The following is a 26,169-nucleotide window of genomic DNA, read 5'->3' on the forward strand; positions in this document are numbered from 1 at the left end:
TTCTTTGTGTGTTTTATTTCCTTCAAAACAGTTTTTGGTGAGGATCTCTCACAGCCAGGGTCTCTTCAACATACAGATCAGTCAAGTAAATATTACTTTGGAGTGGGGGATGGAGTAGAAGGCCAGAGAAGTTATTTGCTTAGGGGGGTATTTTTGTGAGACCTGTGTAGAACTAGAGGAGAAGAGTAAGATCACATCCCCTGTGAACTCACTGAACGTATTTCGTGAGTACTAGAACTTGTTAGAGGGTTTGTTTTAGGTGGTAAATAACTATTTTTGAATCTGTGGGTCCTTTCTGATCCACAGAATGGGTAACTTACTTCAGGTTTCCTCAAAAGAGTCCTGCACCATGTGGGGAGTCTAGTGATAGGGCAGTAGCACCACCAAGTCCCGCTCTGTATGAACAGTGATGGGCAGGGGGCAGAGTGCTCTTCTCTAGAGAACTTCAGAGTGCTCCCACCTAATCCGCTCCTTTTCCCCACGAGGAGGCGAGAGGCTCCGTCAGTGATCTCTCCCAGATGCCCAAATGTTGCTTCTTGTACACAGCCTAGGATGGAGAAGACTCAGAGCTGCTGATGCTGCCTCTGTGGCAGAGGGCTTGCAGAGCTGGAGGGGCCCTTTTCAAGTGCAGGGTGTCACGGCATGGCCGGGAGCCACAGTTGCCAGCATTGCCGTCAGTGTTAATGAAGGTTCTGTAAGGGTAGGCTGGTAGTGACCCCAAAACTGGGTTACCTACTTTGCAGCTCCTGGGATTTACTGAAAGAAACTAGAGTGGTGAAATGATATTTGTAATGTTAAATGGCACTATTTGTGTTAAGCCTCAACTTTATTTTTTGGTGGTGGCTGTACTATGTCTATATGGCGAATGAGGTAGAAATGAGCATGTTGGATGGAGCTGCATTCATAGTAACTTGGCATGTCTTAGGCTGCCTGATTTGTTTTGGCTGTGTTCCATACTCTCATACAAGATCTGTTGGTCCTGGAGAGAGCATAAGTTTGCCAGATAAGAAGAGAAATTAGGGTAATGTTGGAAAGGTAAGGGCCTTCTTCCTTGTACCATTCAGTCAAGAAGTCATCGTTAACATACTGGTTTTGCACATTGTGTATGATTTCATATCTATACACCTCTCATAAACATGATGAAGCAAAGCTGCTACCCTCATCTGTGTCCAGGTGATCTGATAAGCTCATGATGAACTTTTCAGAATAATGCTTAAGATACAGAGGGTGACCTCAGAAAAACCTTTACTGCATTTCGGTGGGAACTGATTTATTGATAACCTGGGTATCTTCCAGGGTTCTCATAAAATACACAGTTGATTTGAAGATGTTGGTATTTAACGAGTTTATGGAAACACTGATGTGCTTGCCTATCCAGTTGATGTTTGTTCTTAACTTTGTCTTGCCTATTTAAGGGTGGAATTCACACCAACCTCTCTCCCCAGGTTTTCTAATTTATATTGTTTAAAACTCTGGAATATTCTTGCTTATTTTCAGATCTCATCAGAAAACTAGCACAGCAGAAGTTTGGGAATTCACAGGGCGATTATCAAAAGGTAAATTGTCTATGTATATCTGCATAAAACAACAGAAGTAATGACTTTGAAATTCAGAGGTTTTTACCTGAAGTAGCAAATAGTATTTTAAACCTCAAATAACTAGATGCAAGAATGAAATTTGTGAATAACAAGTTTGATGGTTTCATATAAAACTTGGGACCAAAACTTTTCAAGAGGAATAACAAAGGAAATTTCATAAGTCAGTCTAAAGGAACTCTCTGCATAGTTAAAGCTTCATTATTAATTCCAGTTGTAACTTGATTGTAGTGTCTGCTGCACAAAGATTGAAGGCTCTTTGTGTTGAAAAATACTGCTTTTATCTAAAATTGCTTATAGAGAAAAACGTTATTGCTCAGTTCTCATGTGGGTTTCGGCTACTGCCCTCAAAAAGCTGAATTTATATGCTGCTTTTGGTACCTTTATAAAACTGAGTTTCCATAGCTTGCTATCAAATATATTTTAGTGTACGTAATGTGCAAATTCATATCAAGTACATTTTCCATTCTCCCTTTAGGTTTGTGATTATCCTGTAACAGTTGAAATTCTTAGGATATCTGGTAGCAGGAGAAGGCAGAGTCTAGCATGGATCTAATTTTAGGGTGTTCTCAAGGACAGCACCCCATCCTTCAGGCAGTGCCAGTGGTCGAGGTCCTGCAGTAGGAACATTAAGCAGGACCAAACAATGGACAAGTTGCTTGGTGTGAGCTATTTGCTTACAGTCACTATGATATGCTGTACATGTCAGGTAGACGATTATGGAGCTTGGTATACAGTCACTAAGATTTTGCCTTGGATCAGGATGACCTGAATAATCTTGGGATTTGCAAGTGGAAGGCCTTGGGCTGCCATGTTCTTCTGATAATGAGCCTATCACTGCAGTAATTTGATGTCCTCTTCATGACATCCAAGTGCATGGGCCTTCTCCCTATGCTGCTTCAAGACTTTTCCTAATCACATGTGTGTGTTTGGTGAGGCTTTGTGATAGCGATGCATCACAGTTTGTGTCTGCACACCTCAGGTGGGACGGAGGATAAGCTGGTTGGCAGAGTCTTTGGACAAAACTGTTAGACCATACACACTATCCCTTAGTGTGAGTATAATATTGTAGTAACTAGTACAAAATTCAGGGGAACTTTGAGATCAATGAAAGCTATAATCCTGTGTAGTAAAAGCACTTGTTAAGAGTGGAAAATACAATATTGGCTGTGTATAAGAAGAAGAAAAATGGCAGGTCATTTACAGGTCTGAGTTCTGACATGAATACAGTGCAAAACTTTAAAACAAATTTGAAAAAAAAATAATTTAGGACATAAATAGTGCATCAGAAGACTGAAGCATCAGTGAGAGGTAGCCGTAAGGAGATAAGTATGGTTGTAGAGGTAAGTATGGTTGCAAATGTATCATTTGGGGGATTTCTAATGTGGATAGGGAAATAAGAATGTCACTGAAGGATGCTGGTAAGTAATCGAAGATGTTGCATGTGGTTTCGGTCACTCAGATTCAGCAAGAGTGAACTCAGACTAGGACATGCTCAGAGAGTATCTGTTAGGATGATTTTGGAAATAAAGATTTTAAGAGAGCACTGGAAGAATTTGCTTAGCTTAGGTGAAAAATTGAAGAGGGGATGTGATTACTCATATATGTGGAGAGAAAACACCAGGAAGAAAGGACAACTATTTGGGCAAAAGGTGGTATGAGCACAGAAAGAAAAGGGCAGAAACAGGCCATGTGTAAATACACGTCACAGGAACAGACTCGCCAGTTCGCTGACTGCTAGGAACAGCCCTTCAATAGTGAGAACAAGAAATTTAACTGCGTTTAATATTTACTTTGTTAAATTTCTGCTGTTGTTTCTCCTTATCACTTGACCTATTTGTAGGATTGTGCGAGTGACCCAGGAAGCCTTTTCCGATGGGACTGCGCCATAGCTGCTTTAACAGCCTCTGTCAGGGATAGAAATCTGCTGGGATGAACCAGCAGCCGAGTGCAGCTGCTGTGCATCCTCCGAGGCAGCCAGCTCACTGCTGCGGCTGTGCTTAGTGCTGCTGAGACATGCGCTTGCTTAAAACAGTCAGAATCGTACCTGGTACCATATTTTTAAACGAGAATAAGTATTTATTTTCTTCCCATAAAAGTATGGTACCAAATACGATTTTTGAATGTCTTAAGCATACCATCCAGTAGAAGTCTCATAAAGATATGTGAGATAGTGGAGAAAAATGTCTCCTAAAACTTGGTAAAACATATGATTCTCACATGTTGACACATTGGACTTTGGGTTGAGGGTTCTCACAGTCTTTCGCTAGTCTACTTCCCTTTTCTCTTCCACTTGCAAGAAGAGGGAAATTGTTAGGAGGTGTGAACTTGTCATATAGAGATGCATGGAGGAAAATACAATAACTCTGTTTTCATTGTGAAAGCAAAGGGAAATGAGGTTCTTTGTAAATTCCTGTCATTGAAAACTGCGCTTACATTTTTTTTCTGAAAATACAGATGAGAAATCAGTTAGTAACCAGCTAAATAGACTTATGTCCTTCTTGAATGTCTTTTCTTTTTTACTTTTGAATGATTTAAAGTAAACCACTACATAATTTCTTAAAAGTGTAGGTGAATTTTGTATGTAATGTGTTTAAAAAAAAAACAAAAAACAAAACTGCTGTGTGTTCAAAAACTACGGTTGGAACTGTTCTTCCGTCTTATGCCAAAATAAAATTAGAATTACAAAGTTAATCAGGAATATAACGGAACAGTTATGACAGATAGATTTCATGAAGAAATTGTTAAATCACAAAGTAATGCAATCTCTGGCTTTCTCTTCTGTGAGATGTGTAGGGAATTATAAGAAACAGATTTTCAGTACAGAAATAATTGGTCTTTTGTTGCTTTAAGATGGAAATATTTATGTTGGACAAATCCTAGATTCCTTTCACTTACCAAGCAAACCAGAAATACTCTGCTATATGTTTTATTGTGAATAATTTTCCTTATTTAGTGGTGCTCCTATGCATTATTTTATTTTAGTAGCTTTTTATTTATTATTATTATTTCTGTGGTTTTAATTGTTTCAGTTATGGTTAATTATTCATTACTCTCATGATTTGTTTTTGTGCATGCTGCCTGTGCATTGTACACATTCTCCATCTGTTTTGACTTCCACAGCCAGAAAATGTTGTCCTGACTCTTCAGGTAATGTCTTATGGTGTATCTGGTAGATGTATAGCTTTGAAAAAAAACCTAACGTCTATATGCACTACTCCTATTAAAACATCTATAAGTGTTTTTAATGTTATTTTAAATAGTGTTTTTCATCTAACCTATTTTAAAATCTATGCTGTCCAAAAATTTCTTAAGGGCTCAGTTAACTAGAAAAGAAAATAAGTGTATTTTCTGTGGGTTACCATGTAATTCCTTTGTAAAATATAGCCAAATTCTTCTGCCAAAGCATCTAATTCATATTCTTCAGACGGGATAACGGTTATTAACCAGCGGTTAATAATAATAATAAAAGTAGGTTTCACCCTAGAATTTGTAATTAGGTCAGAAATTTGCAGCCCCGCTAACGGTGATGGTTGCTGTACTTGGGTCAGTTGGTAATTAGCGATGGAGAGGAAGGGCGTCAGGAAAGCTGGCGCTGGAGCGCGATCCGGAGCTCGCGAGGAGTTGTCGCTTGTTCTGAGGATGACGTGCTGCCGCCAGGTTTGCGAAGCAGAAAGGAGCACGAAGTAAAGGCCTGGTAGGAAATTCTTCTCAAGCTGGGGAGGAAGCAAGAAGAGAGGTTGGGGCGGGAAGGCGGCCGGGGGGCGTCTCCGCAGCCTGCTGGGTGGCTCCACGGCTCCGCCTGCCCCAGCCGCTCCCGGCCGCAGTGGCTTGTTCGGCCGCGTAGGAAAGCGGCATGGGGAGTGCACGGCTCGTGGGGAGCACGCGGCTCGTGTCGCGCCGCCCTGCGTGCCAGCGCTGGGCCGGCTGGTTGGCCCGAGGTGCCTGTGCTCCCAGCGGAAGCACCAGCAAGGCCATGGTGTTGCCGGGGCCCGCTTTATCGTTTCCTGCTTCTGACAGCCATCTTCTACTGCTGTTGTGTTATTTGGCAACAGAGTCGATGTTTTCACCTGAGACAGCCAGAATCCACTACTTTCTTTCCAGTCCTTGAGTAATTTTACCTCCTGGAGAAAACTCTGCTAGCGCAGTCTCTGTTCCAGTGAATTTCCCCCCTCTGCTGTTCGTAGTAACCCCCCTAGCCATGACCGAGCGAAACGGGACTCCCACCCCGGTGCAGCCCTGCTCCAGTCCGCCTTGCTCACGTCTGTGGAGACTTGTTGGAAGCAGATGTGAGAAACTATAGATTTGTGGTCCTGGAAATCAAGTGTGTTCCTTTCTAATCCGTTTCAGTTGCTTCAGTTTGCATTCATTTCTTTTGAGCGTATTTCTCTCCTGAATTTATTCCTGTAGTTTACCTATCTAATATTCTAGTTAAATAATCGTTAGCTATCAGTATCTACAATGTTATGTACCTTTTGTTAGAAAAATTGTTGATTATTGGAAAACACAAAGTCCGTAACCTCAGTAACTTAGTAGATGCTTTAGCCTTTAGTTTCGTGTTTTATTTTTTATTTATTTTTAATTTTATTTAATTATTTCCTCTATATTGACTGCAGTTACTGTGTGATATCTACTGTTACCACTATTTTTGTCTGAATTTCAGGCCATCTACTATGAAATCGGTTTTATAGTCTCCGCAGCCTTTGGACTGCTATTTATCTTGTTACTGCCTCTTGTGGGACTTTGCTTCTGTATGTGTCGTTGCTGTGACAACTGTGGTGGGGAAATGCATCAAAGACAGAAGAAAAATGCTGACTGTCAGAGGAGCTGTTTTGCAACATTTCTTTTTGTTGCTTCTTTAATAATAAGGCAAGTGTAATGAAGAGCACAATTCTAAGCCTGGCATAGCACTAATTTTGCAGTGTTATATGACAATGTTTCATTTACTGTATTAGCCTGCAGGTGCAGAAATGTGTGTTTTTGTTTTTGCTTTTTTTTTTTTTAAGAGTAATATATATGCTTATTAAAGAAGATAAGACTGCATTATAAAAGTGCTGCTACTGTTGATGTCCAGTGGTTATTATATACTCACTTCAGAGGCTTTTAGATGTGAAACATGAAACATTATTAAACTAGAATTTAGCAAATGAGGCTTTTGACAGTATCAAAATGGCAATTACAGATTGTTACATTAAACCCATGAACAGAAGATACTGTGTTTTGTGTCAGTTACCATTCCACACAGTATTTAGGGTACAAGGTACTGTTTTGTTCTCGATAGTGTAGTGATGGTGAGAAAAGCAATTCTGTGTGACCTCCTTGTGTATTTGTTCATCCTTCAGATTTTCTTGTATGTTCAAAATAAGAGGTGTTCTTTTGGACACAGATTGAGTTGTTTAAACTATGTGTGCGCTTACTGAACTACTTGAGTTTGGAGACATTTTTGCACTAGGAGTTTTAAGAGCGCACCATGTTCTGTCCTGGGCATATGGTGGGTGACTCGTTCTTCACACTCCTTAGTTGCGCTCAGCTCAAGGCAGTGCTCCTGCTGTTTTAGCCACACTGTTGGGTTTGGTTTTGTTCTGTTTACCCATTAATGGTTTCAAAATACATTGTTTGCTTTTAGGTTTTTTCTGTTTCCCATCAACATCTTTTGGTTCTTCACCTGCCTACTTTTCTTATTTTGTGATTATTCTCCAACAGAACGTTGTCTTTTGACCTGTAATGTATGGATGTTCAGTCAAGTGAGACTTGCTTTGTCACTTCACTGTAACCCAGACTTTCTGTTTTCTGACTACTTCCTGTCATGACAAATTGAGGCCTTTCTTATGTTCAGATATGGACCATGCTGATACCAAGTATAGGATCATGTTCTTCTCTAAGTCATCACTAACAAACATGTCACTTAAGTAGTCTGAAGACAGAAAGCCAAATGGTGTAGCTGGTAATAGACATATCCCTGCTATGATGACAGGAGAAAAGTTCCTCCAAGTACAGTTGTGCCTCAAAGAAAGCAGGTTATGTACCTGTCAGCTTCCTGAAGCTGAAGGTAGTTCACAGAGCTTGCCAGGTATCTCTACATCATGTTTTAGGACGCTACGTTCTGGCTATAATCGATGATGGATATCATCTGTCAGTAGAAAGCAGATCAAGACATCCTCCTCCATGTTGGTCTCTTTAACTTGGGCATATGCTGTCAGCTGTTCCTGTGGTCTTATGCATACCCACAATTGGCAGGTGCATCTCTCCAAATCATAAATGGGAGATCCGTGATCCTTTCCCTAGGACATGCCTGGGAATGACTAGGAAACTTGTGTCTGGAACTCATCCTTTTTTTTTTTGTGTAAGACACCCAGAAGGCGTATCAGGCCTTTTACTGGAAGGGGTTGGCCTGAGCTCTGTCTGCAGCTTCCTGCAGGCAGAGATAATCTTATATGACTTTCTGACTAAGTTGCTAATGCTGCAAGTGCTGTGCAAGGCAAGAGAGGACTTTACGCCGCTCCCCAGCCCAAACGAGGCAGGCCTGGTTCTCGGATCACATCGGTGCAAAGCAGAACTCTGCTGCCCTTGCGAGGTCATCTTTCACCAGGGAGGAGAAGATGCCATGCGTGGATCTACTGAAACCCATGACAGCTTGCTCACTATTACTCTGAAATACAAAAGGACAGTCTGGTTGGTAGCTGTTGCCTCAGCAAAAAAAAAAAAAAAAAAGGAGACAGCCTGAGATTTTCTTGAAACAGTTCCTCCACATGATAAGAGAGTACCACTAGAGGAAAGACACTGAGCTTGTACAGGATTGTGCATATAGCCAGCATCTCTTGAAGAATATTACAGGAACATGGCCACTTTTCTGTGTTTCAGCATGCAAATTCACACTGACATATATGTTCTGTTAATGTAGATTTCAGGAGAAGATTTTAGCTGGTAGAAATAATTTCTTTTCACTTTTCCACTGATAGAATGCTCTGGTTATTTGGATAAGTTCGTAATATTAAATTGATTAGAAAGATGTGTAAAGGATGTATAAAGATGACAGCTTAAAAAAAAAAAAAAGGTCTCCCTAGATCTGCTTTCCGAAGGAGCAGGATAATTGCTAAGTATGCTTTTCCCAAGGAGAGATGTAAGGAAACAGGTCGACAGTCTTGTGATTACATACACAGTTGTTTATCTTACATGCTTAAGGCCTATTTACTTTATTTTTCCAGTAGATGTATTTGTGTTTTAAAGTGTTTCTTTTGGTAGACTGAGCCAGAAGTGCATGTAGTATTTCTTGTAATTAACAATTCCGGTATAGGAATATTGTTTTCATTCAAAGTAGGATTCTATTGCTAAAGAGCACAGGATGTAAATACGTTCTACATAAGTTGTGTCCATAGCAAATCAACTTATTTAGCTAAATTTATTACTAAAATGATTATGTGCTTTTCTTCAAAGGTTCTCTGATAGTTGAGGGACAAAGACCTATTTCATTTTATTTCCTAGTCATTTGCAAGCTTAGGCAAATGCACATTTTCTCTGGGGAAGAAATACAATTTTATTAATTCTTCTGCATCATAAGAGCAAGGGAGGGGCATTTGGTTTTTAAGAAGCTGTACACTGCAATACTAAATTTAATACTGTTCACAGAAAGTGTCTTTGCTTTTAGGTGGAAAAGCACGCAGTCAGTTTTCTGTCCTTCCAAGTGAGCTTGTGTTGCAAGTTCTTTTCTGAAGTTGTGGATGTTACTATGTATGAAGTGCCTATTAGCTAGGAAAAGCTGTGTCTGAAGGAAAAGAAATTGTATTTGGTATCTTGAAAGTACCTCATTCAGGCATCATATAAGGTCTCCTAGGTAGTGCTGAGAGTCTGGGAACCAACATCAGTAAAAGGAACTGATGGAAAAGTTTGTACAGAAAACTCAGACCTGTTATTTTTTTTAAATTCATTTTTCTAGTAGTGAGAAGAGTGGCATTTCCTCAGTATGTAAATCTGTTTGGTGTTTATATACTGTGATTTGAAATTTCTGCAAGTGCAGCAAAACAAAAACCTTGGGTTCCCTCCCCATGCCCCCCTGCAACTGGCTTAGTAAAATTTACATCAGATTGTGAAATCTCACAAGAATTGGCAAATAGAGTATCTGACTCCTGGGGAGACTGTTTCTGTCATCTGTTGTAGGAAAGGCCTGTCCTTTTTAGTCCAGCTTTATTCCTTTCTCCTTGTAGCTGCTTATTGGGTGTTGACTCGAGGTTCAGTTCTATAATGAACAGAATTTTCCTCTCTGATGTTGTGTATTTGTTTAGTCGCATTCGGAATATAGGCGCACTTGTTTTGAGTGCCCTGTCCATTTAAAGCATCTACCCTGTCCTCTTTCCTCCTATTCTTTCTATTTAGTAGACTGAAGAGAAAAATGATCATGCTCAAATCTTACAAAGTCCTGTTTTGTTGGATTGAAATTGACCTTTCTGGCCTGTCAGCGTAACACTGAAAAGAAAAAAAAAATGGACTGTCCAAAGAACAAAGATGTTATTATAAACTCGGGCACCAGAGTGATATATAAGGATGCTTACTTCTCATGATAGTTTGAGCTTTTTTTTTTTCAGTGAAAATAAAAAGTTTGATTTTTCTTTGACAGAAAAATGTTTTTAAAACAATTACCATCACTGTTGGCTGAAAAGAAATAATATATTGCATGTGTCCAAAACACAGAACTTGCTCAGTTTCTTGGAACGTTTTGCTTTTGAAGTTCTCTTTCCTTGGGTGGTAGCTGATGATAATGGTTCCTTAAGGCGTGTTTGGCCTTAATGGAAACAAAACTGTGCCATTTGTTGTTAGTTAAGTAAATAGTGGGAAAGGTGGATGCTGGTGCCCCTTCTTTTGATAGTGACTTCTGGGAAAGTAGATGATAGCCTGTTCTAAAGAAACAGTTGTGAAATTTTTGGTTGAGAAACAATCTCTTGACGTCAAACTCTGTCATCCTATTCCAATTTCTTCTTCAGGAGATGGAAAAAAATGTTAGTGAAGCAGTTCTAATAGACGAGTATCATAGTGTCATCATCTTCTGTACCGTGCTCTGAGAGCAGACCTCTTCTGTGGAGAGCATTTGTCAGAGTAGCAAAGATTTTTGTACTTGAGACTGGCCTTATTAGGAGGACAAGTCTTTACCTTAGTTGGGGAAGGTAAGAATGGGAAAAACTGTCAAAATAAAGACAAGGTTAATTTTTGGACCCCTGGCAAGAGGTGATGAGCCTCGTCAGGGTGTTTGCTCCTCTTTTGCTAGGATGTGCCCTTCAAATTATTCTAGTTACCTGTCTGCTCTCCACCATCTCATTTCTCATTTGTGTGGCTGTATGATGGCATCCTGTAAACGTACATTCCTGGAGCAAGAATTGTACTTGCTGTATGTATTTTGTCAAGTAGGGAGCCTGGTGTGGGTTTTCTCTAAGTGCTTGGCTACTTTAAAATCCTAGTACTTAGGTCTTCTTTACCCTCAGCTGACAAAGTTTATCCGTTTGGGAAGAATACGGCACCATTTGTGTTAGCGGTCGATTCCCTTGTCCTGACATTTGGATGGCCATAATGATCTTTTCAGGATACCGCCTTTCTTATTCCTAGCCTTGCACTGCCTTACTGTGGTAGGAACTAGGCGACTGAGCCCACGTGCCATCCAGAAACCGCCTGTGGCGCGGCGGGCTGCAGCCTCCGGGCGGTGCTTCCCCGCTGCCGGCGTATCCCGCTCGTGGTGTGCGCATCTCCACCGGCTACCGATCGGTGCCCGAACAAAGCTTGGGTTTAACCCATGAAGCGGGTTTGTCTTTGGCCTCCCTGGAGGTGACTGCCTCTGCGTTCCTACCTGAAGTTACTGCGTTGGTCTTCTGGTGCCTGCATCTGTAGAAACTTGTATCTAACTGGATGCTTAGCTGTTGTGAATGCGGGATATGTTTAAAGACAAGAATTCGTCCTTCTATCTCCCTCCCCCAAACTGAACAAAGAAAGAAGTATGTATGCTGAGAGCTTTTGAAAGCTTCCTGTGGATCTTCTAATTACCTTTTTACTTAATGCTTGTGCAAATCTACCATGTTATGATTAGAACTGTGCAGCAGGAATGATCAAACAGAAGGCAATTACTAGCGGTGCTGCTTGGTAGTGTGTCTTGCTTTCCACCTTTTGCTTTACTGTCAGCAAATGTTTATATATTTTTAGAGTCGATAGGGACTAGTTATGTGCTTTTGAAGGATGTATGTAATTGAATGGGGCCATTTTCAGTATACGTTGCTGAAGTTTTCAGGTGTAAAACATTCCGTTTCATTCTTATTTAATGAGCATTTACTTGTAGATATGTCAAGGTTAATGATACCTGTGAAAGAGGCTAACCTTTTAAAGTCGTTTATACTATTCTCATAGGCTATACACATTTTCTGACAGCATAAATGCAAATCTCTAAGTAGTTGTATGTTAATAGTTTCTGAAGACTTTGGGTTAACATCTCTTCTCATTTTTTTTGTATTTGTAGTACAATATTGGCCCTTACAGCTAATTCCTCTACTCCACCTAGTGGTGGATATAAGAACTTGTAGTAAGAAAGAGAAAGTGTAAATTCATGGAGACTTTTATTTTGATAATTTTGACTTTCTTTACTGTATTTTTTTTTCTGTTTTAAAATGTCAGAATGGGCACTTACAGTGATAAAGTAATATCCGTTATCTGTATTTTTGTAGTGTTGGAGTGCTTTGTGCATATGCTGCCAACCAGCACTTAACAAGTCAAGTCCGAGGGGCAAAGAAACTGGTTAACAGTAATTTTAAAGATCTGAAAATTTTCCTTAACGACACTCCAGCGGTAAAGAATTTTTTTTCTTTATTTTGTGTGTGTGTGTGTGTGTGTCTGTGAAGTATAAGTAAGAAATATTGCAGAAAATAATTGTTTCTTTCTATTTGATATTAATCATACCTGCAGCTTTTTTTTTTTTTTTTAATTTTTTGGGTGTCAATCTCATGAATTAGAGTAAAAAATGCAAGGTAAGAATTTTTCACGTAATAAAAAAAGTTTGAGTTATTCAGATGAATCAGCATACATGGAAACTCGAATTCCTCATTGCACACTCTTATTTCTTTGTCTTTTGGACTTATTTGTACGTGTTCCTGGGACTGAGCTAAAATAATTTTTTTCCAGAAATGTTTTTGACTGCTTAAGATTTTCCTTTAAATGTTTTGGGCCATACTGAACAGGAAGGACTCTGTCCTTTCTAATTTCAGACTTTCCTTAAGGAGGACTCCTGTGCATATTTTTTTTGCATTAAAAAAAAAAAAGATGCTATGGAAGTCTTGTATACTTTCCCTTATACAAATTTTAACTATAGATTTGGGGCAGAAAAGTCCTACAGTCCCATTATGTTGGCTTTAATTAATTTGTTAGTACAGTATCTATCTGTTTTTCCTCCATGTGACTGAGAACCTTGAGACAGAATTCATGCAGCTCCATGAGCTCCGGCTGTGGCCGCGTCCCCGTCGCAGTAGCTCTGGGCTGCCATAACCTATGAGCTGTTTTTCTGCTGACAAACCTATATGAGAAGAGGAGGCATCTGGGGATTGTCATTAAATCTTTCCGTATCTGGAGTTGTTCCCTATAGCGTTGTTCCTGTGCGCGTGGTGTTTTGACAGCCTGGTGATGCAGGTGTACGGCAGGAAGCGGTCGCATCACTAATCTTTGTCTTGAAATCTGGAGCGCCTTTCATGAGGCCGTACCTAGCTCGGCGTGCAGAAGGGAGGTTGGCACTGCAAGATGTAAACCAGTCACATCAGGCACCACTAGATTCCTCTTTGCAGCCTGCTGAGTGCTTGTGATGGGAAATGTCAAAGCAGAAAATCTTTTCTATAAAAGTAACTATCTTAGAGAAAAAGGTCAATACCAGCTAAAAAGCAAACAAACACAATTATTGAATTTAAAAGTAGCATTAGGACTTGAATGTTCATTCTCAATTATGTAGTGGGTTTTTATTTTCTCTGCAGGATTCTTATTTTTTCTTTCTCAGACTAGGCATCATTTAATTGCAGAGTCATCAGATATATCTTATTTTTGACAGACAAGGTACATTTATATTATGTATAAGGATTTCTTGAGAATAAGAGAAACACTTCAGTTTCTTGCAAAAGTTCCAAAATCCACTTCATTGCCTATAAAACTCTGAAATCCTAGCTGATGTCTAACTGTCCTTGTCTCCTCAGGATGAGGTGTATAACACATAAGAGGATTTGAAAAAAGAAGTCACGTGTTTAGAGTTCTTGTCATAGAAGATTTGCAGACTGTGCAAGTATTAAGTGATAGCACTATTAGTATACTGAATTGCATTTTGTCCATGACATTGCTGGAGAAAAAGCAAAACTTGTAGCCCTGCAAAACATTAGTCCCCAGGTTAGCCTAGAAAAACAAAAAATGCCCTACAACCTTCTTGGTAAGAAAGCTTTTTTTTTTTTTTTTTTTCCCTCCCCCTCTCCTTTCTTAAAAAAGAGTCTGCCCAATACTAAATTTGTCATTTAATGACATCTGCCCCTCTGCCATCTTTTAAATCCATTGAAAACCTGAAAATGCAAGCCAAATACATTTTGGTGCACATTTGAGTCACTCATTGGAACTGGAACCCCATTTGTCAGCTGTATTAACTTCTGCGTTCCTTTAACTCAGCTGGGGTTACGATCTAAATACATTATTTTAAACCTGCAGAAATCCATGTAGGTTGCTTAATGTCTTTTCAAATACAGTATAGCAGAATTTCCACTTAGGATGGCTTTTTGAATTGTTTCAAAGTGTGGTGATTTCTGTCTCATTATTAAAAAACATTAATTTTTTTCCAATTATTGTAAATAGCTTTTTTAAAGTTATCTTTCTTTCAGCAAATTGACTACTTGGTAAGCCAGTACAATACAACCAAGGATAAAGCACTCTCCGACCTAAATAGTAAGTACTTTGATTTAAAGGAGGTTAGTGATGTGTGTTTAAAGCCTGTAATAAGATGATGCAAATAGCTCATAATGCAAAGTGAAATTTTAGTTATGAGAATATGGTTTTCAAGAAGAATTGCTGTTCTTGGTGGTAAATGCAACTAAAACCCAAGATTTTCTTCACATGAAATGTGTCAGGATTGGTATAATGCGTATTATTTTCTGAAATATAAGTCTTTTGTTAAATCGCTTGTAGTATAAGTCAGGCTAATATTTTATTTTCATTTTTATAGATCTGTAACCAGTAGTACTTAATGCTTTTTTAGAATATTATTTTTCAATTTTTAACTATGAAGACAAATGTCAAGGAACAAAGTCGCTAGCTGTTGCCACTGTTGCAGTGATGGGTAGCTCCCCTGTATTTGTTTTTGTTATTGTTATACCTTTATCCTCTACTCAGCTAGAAGATGAGATATAAATTTATCATTTTTCTGAAGCTGCTTAAGATATTTTGCATTTCAGAATAAGCAACTGAATGAAGAGCATGAGATAACAAAACTTGAAAAACAACCGCTGCACTTTGCTGCACTTTGCCCTTCAGCACAGTTATGACATCATCTTTTTAAACCTCTTAAAAACATACAAAAAAATTACTGAATTTTTTCAGAGCTTATGTTTCACCTTTTAAAACAGATGATGATAAAAAAGGCAAACCAAATTCAGTAGGGTTAGAGTTCAAGATACGTTGTTGGCATGTGTTAATGAACATGTCGACTTGTGTACAGGTCTGTGTTGCAGAATGAAATCAAATGTAGAAATACCAAAACTAATTTTAAGTAGTATTGCTGCTGGAAGAAAGCTATGTAATTATGGCAGCATGGCGCTTAACATGGATTGACTTATGGTTCCTAGATTCTGTGCTTCAGTGTATGTTTAAAAAATTGATTTTCAGTGTAACCAGCTTGGCATTACCCTGAGATCAGTGTGTCTTGTCTCAGTAAGGCTACCAAAGCACATAAAACATGGTTGCCAAAGTAGCAGCATCGCATCTTCCCATTTAATTCTAGAAAAGAACACTCTGGTCCCAAAAGCTGAGTGTCAGGTTTAAGTCTAAAAAAATTGAATTGACATCTGCACTTCAAGCACTAGTCTGTAGCATCCCTGCTACTGAAAACTGAACATCCAAATTAAATATTTATTAATTTTCAGTGGCAATTTAATGTGTTGGTTAGTTAACAGGGACATAGGTGGATCTGTGATATGAGAGTGCCCATCAATAAATAAAGGTAGCTTTTATTATCTTTTATAGCATTGAAAGACTAGAATTAAGTTTGTGACACCTGAGGACAAAGGATTTCATTCTAAGGGGATCAACAGTAGAATAAACCTCTAGAGAAGTGTAGATGAGCTCGGTCTGCCCACCCTAAGGAAATGCTGAAAAGTCTTTTCTGCTTGATTAAAAATTTTCATCCCAAGTTGAAATGACAGTGTTGACAGTAATGGATGCTTCTGTAATGTGCTGCTATTCTCATCTCCTCAAAAGCAAAAAAAAAAAAAAAAAAACCCAACAAAAAAAAAACACCCCAAATCACCCCAAACTCCCCCCAAACCTCTACATTAACTGTTTTCTGTAATCTGAAAATGGAGGGAACCCAGGGACTGCCGAAAGGATAACATTCACATTAAGATGCTAAACCCTTCCCTGCATATGTCTGTCTTCCATGCCCACCTGTTCTCATTTCTGCTGAACTCAGATTCGTTTCTATTTGTGGTCGGTGAGACAGGAGGGCTTAGTGGGGATAGCTGTGGGTAAGCTTCCTGGGTTTGAAGCTGCGCTGTGAGCATCAGTGCTGAATGCATTGCATGAGGGGGCAAGGTCTGGCAGACATGTGCTAAACATGCTTAAGGGATTTCAGTGGAGATCATTGGCAGGTCTGGGTTGTGGGTGACCTTGACAGTGCTGGGTATATGGGGAATGGAAGGAAGGAAAAGAACCCATTTCCTTTTTCACTCTTGCACTATAAAAACATAGCTTGTAATGAAAGAGTATATGCCACAAAATTCCTGTCCAGATGTCAACCTTTTTAAGATGGATTGTGGAAAAAATCTGTTTCCAGATGCAATGAAGTACATGTTTTGGCGTCCTTTGGAATGTTAAGTGTCCTTACCTATATGGTCAAATACTAGTGAATACTCTGCACCGTATTTTGGTTTACTGCTTTCTTTTATAAGTCTGTAGCTAGCTAAACCAGAATTGTCTTTCCACATCATGTTCTGTCACTAGGTTTTGACTGTCAGGCCTTATGGAAATTTTAATAGTTTACATAAATTTTGTTAAGGAAGAGTCTGGTAGCACCGATGCTGGAGAGGTATTTTAGATTGAACTGGTATGTAATGTTTTTTCATGTCTTCATACTACAGATGTGGGACCTTTGCTTGGTAGCAGAGTTCAAGAACAACTGGGGAAAGAAGTACGTCCTGCACTTGATGCAGCTCTGACAATGGCAGGAGGTAAAGATGTGTATGTTTCTGCATTAGTTAATGTTCTGTTGCCATGCTAAGACAGGCATCATCTTTCTAGAGCACAGCACAGAATGACTTTATGCAGTGCCATAATTCAACTTACCTTTTTTCTATATGCCCTGATGTTTCTTTTAAACTGAGGATGTCAGGTATTTTGAGACTCATAAATGTATCTAAAAAATAAGACAAGATTTAGGTGCCAATGTTAGTATCTAGTTTCAGTAGTCGTTGAAGAGAGGTGAAATGTGAATGCCAGGTGGTTTTCTTTCCACTGAATATAAAGGAGCCTAGGAAAACTGTGCTCTTAAACACTGATAAGATCCGTCCATGGATCTTTGCAAAGTAATCTTATACTTATCTCTAAGTATCAATAGTTTACTGAATTTGTACAAATAATGAGCTTGCAGAAATACGACAATTGGTCCATGAAACATGAAGTTAGACCCACAGCTCTATAATTGTTTGGATGAAGATGGATTAACTTTTTTTTGAGGATTTTTTATTTTTTAATATGTTATCTGTCAGACAAATTTTGTTGTTTGTAGAGACTGATGGAGATGGCTCAGTTTCTTGTAGACTGTCTGAATAGTGTAACTGCTCTTCAGACAGGTCAGGCAATGAACATAGGCTGGCCCCATTGCTGCCTAGCATATCATGAGTGCCAACAACTAGCATTTCTGCACTGTGTCTTTGAGCTTAACATTACTCCTGTCTTAGTTCTCTGTCTGCCTTTAAAGAAAAGATTCCATTATTCTTCATTTTATTGAAGAAGGGTTTTTTTAAGGAATTAGGTACAGATTGAAGAGCAAAGTGGAAGGCATCTGTGAACTTGAGTCATTTCTTTTTTTTTGCCCATGAACATGAAACTATTCATACATCACTAGAATTATTTCTCATTTACTCGTCATCATTCTTTTTGCTTTATTTCTCTATTTGTCTTGAAGTCAAAGTGGAAAGGGCTATCAAAGGTAAAAGATGTGACAAAACCTTGTGTTGTGTGAAGTGTGCTTTATTTTTGTACACTTGTGCATTTTTAGTTGTATCTGTGTGGTTTTTTGTCTACTAATCACCTGTCTGTGTTCTGTTGTTTTGTGTGATTGGGATGAAATGTAAAGGCAGGCAGTATTGAACACCCACTAACGCTTGGCCAGTACAATATGATCTTTCACTTTCATCTTGCAGCTGTATAATTTGTGACTTGGATTATAATACAAATGTTGAAAATACTGTTTTGTGGATGTGCATTTTCTTTATAATTTCTAATGACTGTGTACGCTTAAAGTTCTCTTTTGAAAGCACTGAGTCGAGAAGTAGGGAAAGAGTACAAAAGAGTAATCTGGGAAGCAGGTAGAATCCCAATAAAAATAGCTTGGGCATATTCATTTGTTTATAGGAAGACATAAGTGATGTACTTATGTGCAATAAATGTAAAATCTGTGCTGGGGTTTTTCTGGGAGGGGGGCAGGGATTTATATATAAATCAGTATCTTTAAGAGGCTCTGCATTTGCACATGTGCATATGCACTCTCTGTCCATATCTGTATCTACAGACTGGTTTGTAAGTAAATATATATATATATTTAAAAAAAAAACAAAAACAAACCCTCATATCCTTGCAGCAATCAGAGAGACGAAGGAGGCACTGGAAAACGTGAGTGTGTCTGTAGAGGTTTTGCAGGAAGGCACCGAGAGGCTTCATGCAAATTTGACAGATGTTAAAATGCACCTGAGCAACACTCTCAATGATTCTGCATGCTCTGCAGTTCAGGCTGCTTCAACTTGCAATATCATCAGGAATTCATTAAATCAACTGAACATCAATGCCAATTTTACTGGGGTAAGAGAATATTTTTCAGACTCCTACGGTTTGATTGCCTTCAATAAGCCCAGTAGTATTTGTGCAATTTAATGGCTCAGTTTGTGTAGTCACTTGTGAGATAAAAGTGCTCTTCCCTCATTCTGTGTTTCTGGGCAATTGCAGTCACTATTTTCATTTTTTCACAGATGTGTGTCAAGCAGCTACATTAAAGTGCTACTCTGGGCAGTGAAATAATGTTCCCTCCCAAAAATGCTGAGGTTAAGTTTTGCTTTTGTACAACAAAGATTTCAGGACTGTGCTAGAAAGATTTTGTTAAAAATGCTCTTTCTAGTTTGTCTTTATCCTCTCCCCCATCTTTGAAATATTTAGTAAAGTAGCAAGGCTACTACTTTGATCATCTGATGCTTTTTGTTTCCTAGTTGCCGGGGGTGAGCTCACAGCTTGCCAAGGTCAATGATGTCCTTAAAATAGACCTTTCTAGTCTGGTTCAAAAGGTATGTTTCTTGACAGGCTTGTAAAGTGTTAATTGATAAACTGGGGTACTTGCATATCACTCATTTTCCCATGGCTTTCTGAAGACAGTAGGAATCTCCTGTGCCTACCACATGCTGTCTCATAGTAGATATCTCTCTTTATTGTTCCATTGTTTGGCCAAGGTTTAATATCTAAAAATATGACTATAGTCATTTACATCCCCAGGATACCACATATCAAAAATGTAATGCTAATTGCCTCTTTGAAAGAAGTATCCATAAAAATCAAAGAGGCAGAAATGTGGATCTGCTAGCATGCTCTGTATTTTCAGTTTAAATTTAAGAAAAAAAAATCCATGCTCTCTTAATTCTATTGTATTTCAGCTATATTGAAATATGTTCCTCAAATTCTTTAAGTGCATACGTGATATTAAATCTGGTGCAATGGAAGTAATGAAATGATTTAGTGTTTTTGCAGGACTATCCACAGAATACCATGACTTTTACCTGGAAACAAATGGCTTAGTTTGAGCAGTTAAAAAACTCAGCATTTTGAAAATGCTTCCTAGGAATAGAATGGCACTTTCTGGAGCCTGTGGCTGTATGTAGTAAGCCTAGACCCCTGTCTGCTTTTGAAGTGATTAGGCTTGCAGGAAAGAAGAATTCAGGTGTCCGCTGCAGTGGCTTCTCCTTTCTGTCCTGATGAGCTACTGAGCTTGGTCCCTGCTGTTCTGAACCAGTCTGTCTCCCTCCCTCCTCCCTGAGGGAAACGTATCTTTAGAAGTGGTTGAATTTTGTTGTTTTAACATGCACTGTGTGTTAGCATGTTGTTCTACTTGTATTCAGTAACTCCATTTATTGAGTATTTGTGTGTGCGTTCTCAGTTTTGTCCAAGTCAGATGTATCAGGCAAAAGTACTATAAAGTTTGAGATGATTGTGACTGATGCATGTGTATTTAAGTTTGTATATTTTTCAAGGAGTATTCTGGAGAGCAACCCAAATCTGCAATACACTCAACTTCCTATTTTGCTTTGATCTTTTTTAATGTGAAATAATAAAATATATTTTTCATAATGCATATGTTACTGTGTATATACTTCTAGACCTTGTATAAAAGGAAAAATAATTGCAAGTAATTTGGCAATGAAAAACTTACTTACAATGAAATACTTACTTATTTTAACTTTTTCAACTTTTTTACTCTTAGGGTTATGCATCATTTAATGATACTCCAGACTTAGTGGTGAATCAAACCAGGAACATTTTATCAGGTGAGGCTGACAGAAACTACTTTTTCATTTTGTTTGCTGTTTCTGTTTTTACATCAGTCTTACTGATGTTTTTGTTTTCCTTTGTTGATAATATATTTTCTGTCTTAAAGGTCATTAAAAATGAAATGTAAAGTTTACAAGTTTTTAAGATTTGGTGCCATAAATAAATATACAAAGCAAATATGTCTTAATGAAGACCCAAAATTAAATCTAAAAATAGACTCTATAGTATTTTATGGAGGGCTTTTGTAATGGGAAATAAGTTGAGTAATGAGAAATCTTAGGATTCCCAACTGCACATTGATACTTTATGTGGCTGAAAGGCTAATTATAGTTGATGGATTTGTCTATGATGTTTTTAGGAACGTGACGTTAAAAAACTGACCCTATCTGTTGCTCTGTTAAAATTTAATGGATGGGAGAGGGGAGGGAAAAGACATCCCTTAAGGATTATTTAAATTTTTGTCTTAATTGTTTTGTTACTCAGACATTAAACTGTTATTCTTTGGCAATACCTGGACACTTTACATAGACTGAAATATAGCACAATGTATGTATACTAATCTGTTCTAATTTTTGTTCTTGCCTTGTGGACCTGTTCTGCCTATATAAACAGCTGTTCCTTGTAAGTTCTGGGGGTTATCTTTGGCAAAGTGAAACACAGTATTTATATGAGCATAGTATACTGTGTGAACTTGCCTAAAATGAGTTTTCTATAACTGTGATGTTATGCTTTTCATTAGGAATTCTAGTGCAGATTTCCTCATTCCCAGTGCATAAACACAGGCAGGCCATCAGAATTTATTTGTTCATTAGGTGTCTGCTTTTTCATTTTTATAAAAATTGAGTATGAGTTACAAAATGAATAAAAAAAAATCTATTAGAGCAATTTCATGTTTATTTGTAAACTTTTTAAGGATGAACGTTTGTGTACCTGGTTGAACTTCTTTGGAAGAGTAAACAGCAAAATAAACAAACAAAAATCCTTCTAACTGTTGTTAGAGGAGAAGGAAGGTGCTACCTGCTACTGAATAGTAACCTGTAGTCGTACGTGCTGCTGTTTCAAGTATTTTCAAAGTTAAGGGGAAGAATAAATAGAAACTGCATTTTATAAATACAGGTATAATAAGTGAATACAACATGTCTCTGTGTATCTGAGTAGGAATTGTATATATAGGGCAGCAGGTTTGCTCATAATTTGAGAAAGAGAAAATCTGGCTTAAATGATCTTTATCTCAAGAGTGCTGCTAACTAATTGGAAGTAATTTATTTAAATAATCCTTTCTAATAAGGTTGAAAATAACTATTACAAATTCTTAACATAGGTGGTCTAATTTCTTTCACAGTGTTGTATTCCCAAGTGGTGGAGTTTAAATAGATTCTGAACTGCTTCATAAAACCAGTGGCTCATTGTCTTGCTCAGTATTACCATTTGCTGTATTGCATGAAAAGCAAGATTTAAACTGGCTAGATAAAAAGTGACACATTCATTATGAAGAGAGGAAAAGAAAACTCTGGCTTGACATCTACATCTTTCATCATTAAACTGAATGCTAAAAATAAAGTGTGTGTGTCTTAAAATGCCATTGTGTTACTTTGGAAGCTAAATGCTTTTGTTGCTTGCTTGTCTCTTCTTCACGCTTGTCTTCATGGCTTGCCTTGTTACATATGCAAAATGGCTTAATAGCATTTTATAATGCATACATGGAGCATATTTCTTGTATGAATCTGTAACAATGTAATCTCACGTTTGCTGTTTTAGATATCAAAAATGTGTTGGAATCCATTGGTGCAAATATCAGTAGCTTCACAAAAACGCTCCCTGTTGAGAAGATTTTAGCTGATTTGACAATATATCTTACACAGAGTGAAGCATATGTTCAAGATTATTTCCCAGTAGTGGAGCAGTATGATTTCTACAGGTATGTACATATTATTTAGAAAATAAGGCAGGAGGGAAGTGCTGAATGTTGTTAGTACTTTGTAATATTGTGGTGTTTTGTGAAGGCAATAAAGCTATTAATGATGCACAGCAGTGAAACAAAGATACTATAAGGCAACAGTTTATTACTGGCATTTTGGTAAATGCCCTGGCCAAAACTGCAGCTGGTCAGGCTGCGTGCTATTCCAGTACAGACTGAGGGGTGGTATCTGCCCTGTGGGCTTTCAGGTCTTTTCAGGAAGAATAGAAGTAGGCAGATGTCCTGTTTGAGCCTCATGTGACTCCTGTAATTGACTAATAATCTCAGATTTTGAAGCATAAAACTTTTCATTTCAGACCATTTAGTTTTGCCCAGTTTGTGTTATTTCAGTCCTCAAGCTCATCACATTCTCTCTACATCTTGATAAGTCAGTAGTTGTCCTTGTCCCTATATTGATCACTGTTTCCATCTTTGAGTCATAATCAGTTTTACTGCTATAAACTAAATGTGTGAGTGGCTTAGTGCAATGTTAAGTAAGAGTAAGCAGAAAACGGAACTTTAAGGAACTCTTCTCTGTACTCATAACCCTCCCTTTAGCCCATTTCTTACCTGCCGGACAGTTTTTATGTTGAGCCTTTATTAGTTAAGTTTATTTTCTTTGAAGCTCAGATTGCTTTAATTGAATAAAATATACTGCTTCATTCAGCTACGATATGCCTCTGTTAATCTTGTATTATTTTTCTCCACTTTTTAAATGCTGTGGAGGTAGATTTTAAAAAGACATTGTTCCGAACTCTAACCTAGTACGTTACTACTGAAACCAACAAGCCTGTAACTGTCCAAATTATTTTCTCTCCATCCCTTTCTTTATTACAGATGCATCATTTGTAGTTCTTAGTAAGTGTTCTTTTGCTATGCACCTGTGTCAGCATTAATGTTTTTTCCCCCCATATTGGCTGTGCTTATTCACTCTAATATTCCTTTATCTGTTTTTCCCTTCCTGCTCACTCAGTACAAAAGTGCAGGGAGGAGAAAAGGGAAGATAAAAAAAGATAAGCTGGGAGAAGGGAGGACAAAACAAGGGAAATGCAAGGGGAGAGAGAATTGGGAGAGGCTGAAAGGTCAGAAAGAGATATGAAGGCTGTTTAAATAAATGGATACATTCCAAATAGGTGGACAGATTGAACTATTATATGATGTTATTAATAAGAAGGAAAGTTCAGTTTCTGTCAAATCTTTCTCCTGATCAAGTTCCATTAACTGCCCAGTACATGTTCTAGCACAGACGCTTACAACCTAGATTTTAACAGCCTTAAATACAGTCATTTACAATTTCAGGCCTAATGTGCTGTGTGCAGGTCAGAGAAAAGTGGTCAGCGTTACAGCAAGAGCAGTTTTGAGCTGTGCAACCAGTGTCCAGTCCACATTCACAAACTTCAGTTGCTTCTTCAAAAGTTACTGTTCTGGGATCTGCCCCTTCTGAATCATTGCCTGCATCACTTGAAGTTTTTGACACTTTAATACAGTCAACCTGCAGTAACGGGGTCTTGGATTTTGGGACATCCTGTGCCTGCAGGGTTTGTTTCCCAACCCTGCAGCAGCAGCTGCCACTGCTCCAACAGCGATTGTATTCTGGCCCAAAATACACGCTGGTGTAGGAAAGGAGCTTTTCACTGCTAACACTGGTTGTGAACCTGAGCCACAAATGGGCCAGTGGGGAATAAGCTGTTGCCTGACTTGCTCTGCAGGTCTCTAGTGTGTTCCTCACATGCTAATAACTGAGCGCTTGGGCTTTTGTTCCTTAGATGGCTGGGTTGTCTCATTCTGTGCTGCATGGTCGTCCTGATTCTGGTCTTTTACTACCTTGGGTTGCTATGTGGTACCTGTGGTTACGATAAACATGCTTCTCCAACAACAAGGGGCTGCATTTCCAACACTGGAGGAAACTTTCTCATGGCGTGAGTTTCTCTTATTTATGAAAAATGAAACATGTACAGGTACTTAAAGAATTTTTACTGATTTTTTTGAAGGACATATATATGAAGAGGATTTGCTTTGTTACCTATTACTTGTGCTGAAAAAAATTGTATAAAATAAATATTAATTTACTTCTAATGAGGCACTCACGGACTTTGGATTGCTCCTTTATTGAGGATCATAGCTGAAGATAAAACATCTTAATTACTGTTGTTAGGGGAGTGTTGTAGCCAATGGATATCTGTGTAAGCTCCTTTAGAAATTGCAAAAATTGGGAACTGTGTCAGTTGAAAATATAAAGGGAATTTGTGGGTCTTTCTTGAGAGAGTGCTCAGATATATTTAAAAAAATTAAAAATCACCATATGAGAAAAATAGAGGCATATAACTTCCTCAGAGCACTTTAAGAGGTTTGGGGATGGTCTCTGAAGTTCCCAGTAGTGCTTTAGTGTCATTTCTTTTGGGTGCAAGAGATTATGTCTGAAATCTGTTTAAAACTCTTTTGAGAACACAAGTCTAGAGATTTGGATTTTAGAAAAGAAAGTTGTATTTTTTTTGTGGGTCTTAGATTTAACTCTTTAAGAAGGTTGTGTGCCAACTGCAAATATGAGTTTCCCCATTTTAGCAGTACTTTAGCTGAAGACTTTACATGGCTGAAACATGCAAGATATTTCACAGTGCAAGAATGTTGTGGGGAAAAGGGTGGTATTGTAGCCATCAAACGGGTTTTATATCTCTGTCACTGCTATAGCTACTGACTGCTGGCTTTGTTATTACCTGACGTATGCTTCATTCTTAAAAACTTATCTAACATTTCTTTTTCAGGGGCGTTGGATTCAGTTTCCTTTTCTCCTGGGTGCTGATGATTGTAGTGGTGCTCACTTTTGTCACAGGTGGAAATGTAGAAAAACTGGTTTGTGAGCCATTTGAAGATAAAACGTTATTCAAGGTGAAATTATTCATCTTTAAGATATTAAACAATGAATAAAATCCCTATGAGTCTTGAAGGTCTTTGTCAGTTATGTATGGCTTATTTTTTTTATGAGGCACTTCAAATGATTTTGGATCTGGTCTTTCTTTCCACTTATGCATTGAATAGAGACAGTCATCCTTTCTTGGTTTAATTTGCTTTGCAGTATAAATACTGCATGTCTGCCTTCTTTGGAGATAGATTTTCCTGCAGTTCAGCATTTCTTGGTGACATGTAGAACTTGAACATTAACTTTCTGCACCAGAGAGGTTGAATTCAGAGTTTTGCCTGTATTTCCATCAGTGGGTGATAAGCTTAGATGTCGACGTGTGTCAAAAGATTGCATATGAATAAATTCATGAATTGAAAATGCAGAATTATGGTAACATCACTGAATTTTGTGTTCTAGGTTTTGGATACTCCCTACTTACTAAATCAACACTGGAAAAACTACCTTTCTGGCATTCTGTTTAAAAATCCAAATATTAACTTGACTTTTGAAACTGTTTACAGGTAAAAAAAAAAAAAAAAAAAAAAAAAAAAGATGTTTAAATTTTAAAATTTAATTCAATTTGTACACCTTGTTCTTGCGATACCTTCCATATTTCAGATTTCCAACACATTCAGAAATCTCATTTGTTCCTGAAGACAATATTTTGGTTTTCTAGTGAATCAGTAGCAAAAGCGATTCTCTCTCAGATATGA

General features: G+C 38.1%; 1 protein-coding gene across 8 annotated transcripts in view; it reads left to right on the top strand.

Annotated features, from left to right (window-relative positions):
- PROM1 (prominin 1) overlaps positions 1-26,169 on the top strand; it is a 64,869-nt gene that overhangs the window by 21,724 nt on the left and 16,976 nt on the right. For 5 of the 8 annotated variants that reach the window (XM_064511404.1, XM_064511403.1, XM_064511406.1 and 2 more), the window contains exons 3-15: positions 1,498-1,556; positions 4,719-4,745; positions 6,259-6,464; positions 12,290-12,410; positions 14,462-14,525; positions 16,931-17,020; positions 18,652-18,869; positions 19,271-19,345; positions 20,533-20,596; positions 22,359-22,518; positions 24,324-24,476; positions 25,320-25,443; positions 25,874-25,977. In XM_064511404.1, coding sequence (XP_064367474.1) covers positions 1,498-1,556; positions 4,719-4,745; positions 6,259-6,464; positions 12,290-12,410; positions 14,462-14,525; positions 16,931-17,020; positions 18,652-18,869; positions 19,271-19,345; positions 20,533-20,596; positions 22,359-22,518; positions 24,324-24,476; positions 25,320-25,443; positions 25,874-25,977 — 1,465 coding nt within the window. The remainder of the gene's footprint in view (positions 1-1,497; positions 1,557-4,718; positions 4,746-6,258; positions 6,465-12,289; positions 12,411-14,461; positions 14,526-16,930; positions 17,021-18,651; positions 18,870-19,270; positions 19,346-20,532; positions 20,597-22,358; positions 22,519-24,323; positions 24,477-25,319; positions 25,444-25,873; positions 25,978-26,169) is intronic. The other 3 variants (XM_064511405.1, XM_064511408.1, XM_064511410.1) reach the window with 1 other exon arrangement.

The sequence above is a fragment of the Dromaius novaehollandiae genome, chromosome 4 (genome assembly GCF_036370855.1).
Source record: "Dromaius novaehollandiae isolate bDroNov1 chromosome 4, bDroNov1.hap1, whole genome shotgun sequence".
NCBI classification, from domain to species: domain Eukaryota; kingdom Metazoa; phylum Chordata; class Aves; order Casuariiformes; family Dromaiidae; genus Dromaius; species Dromaius novaehollandiae.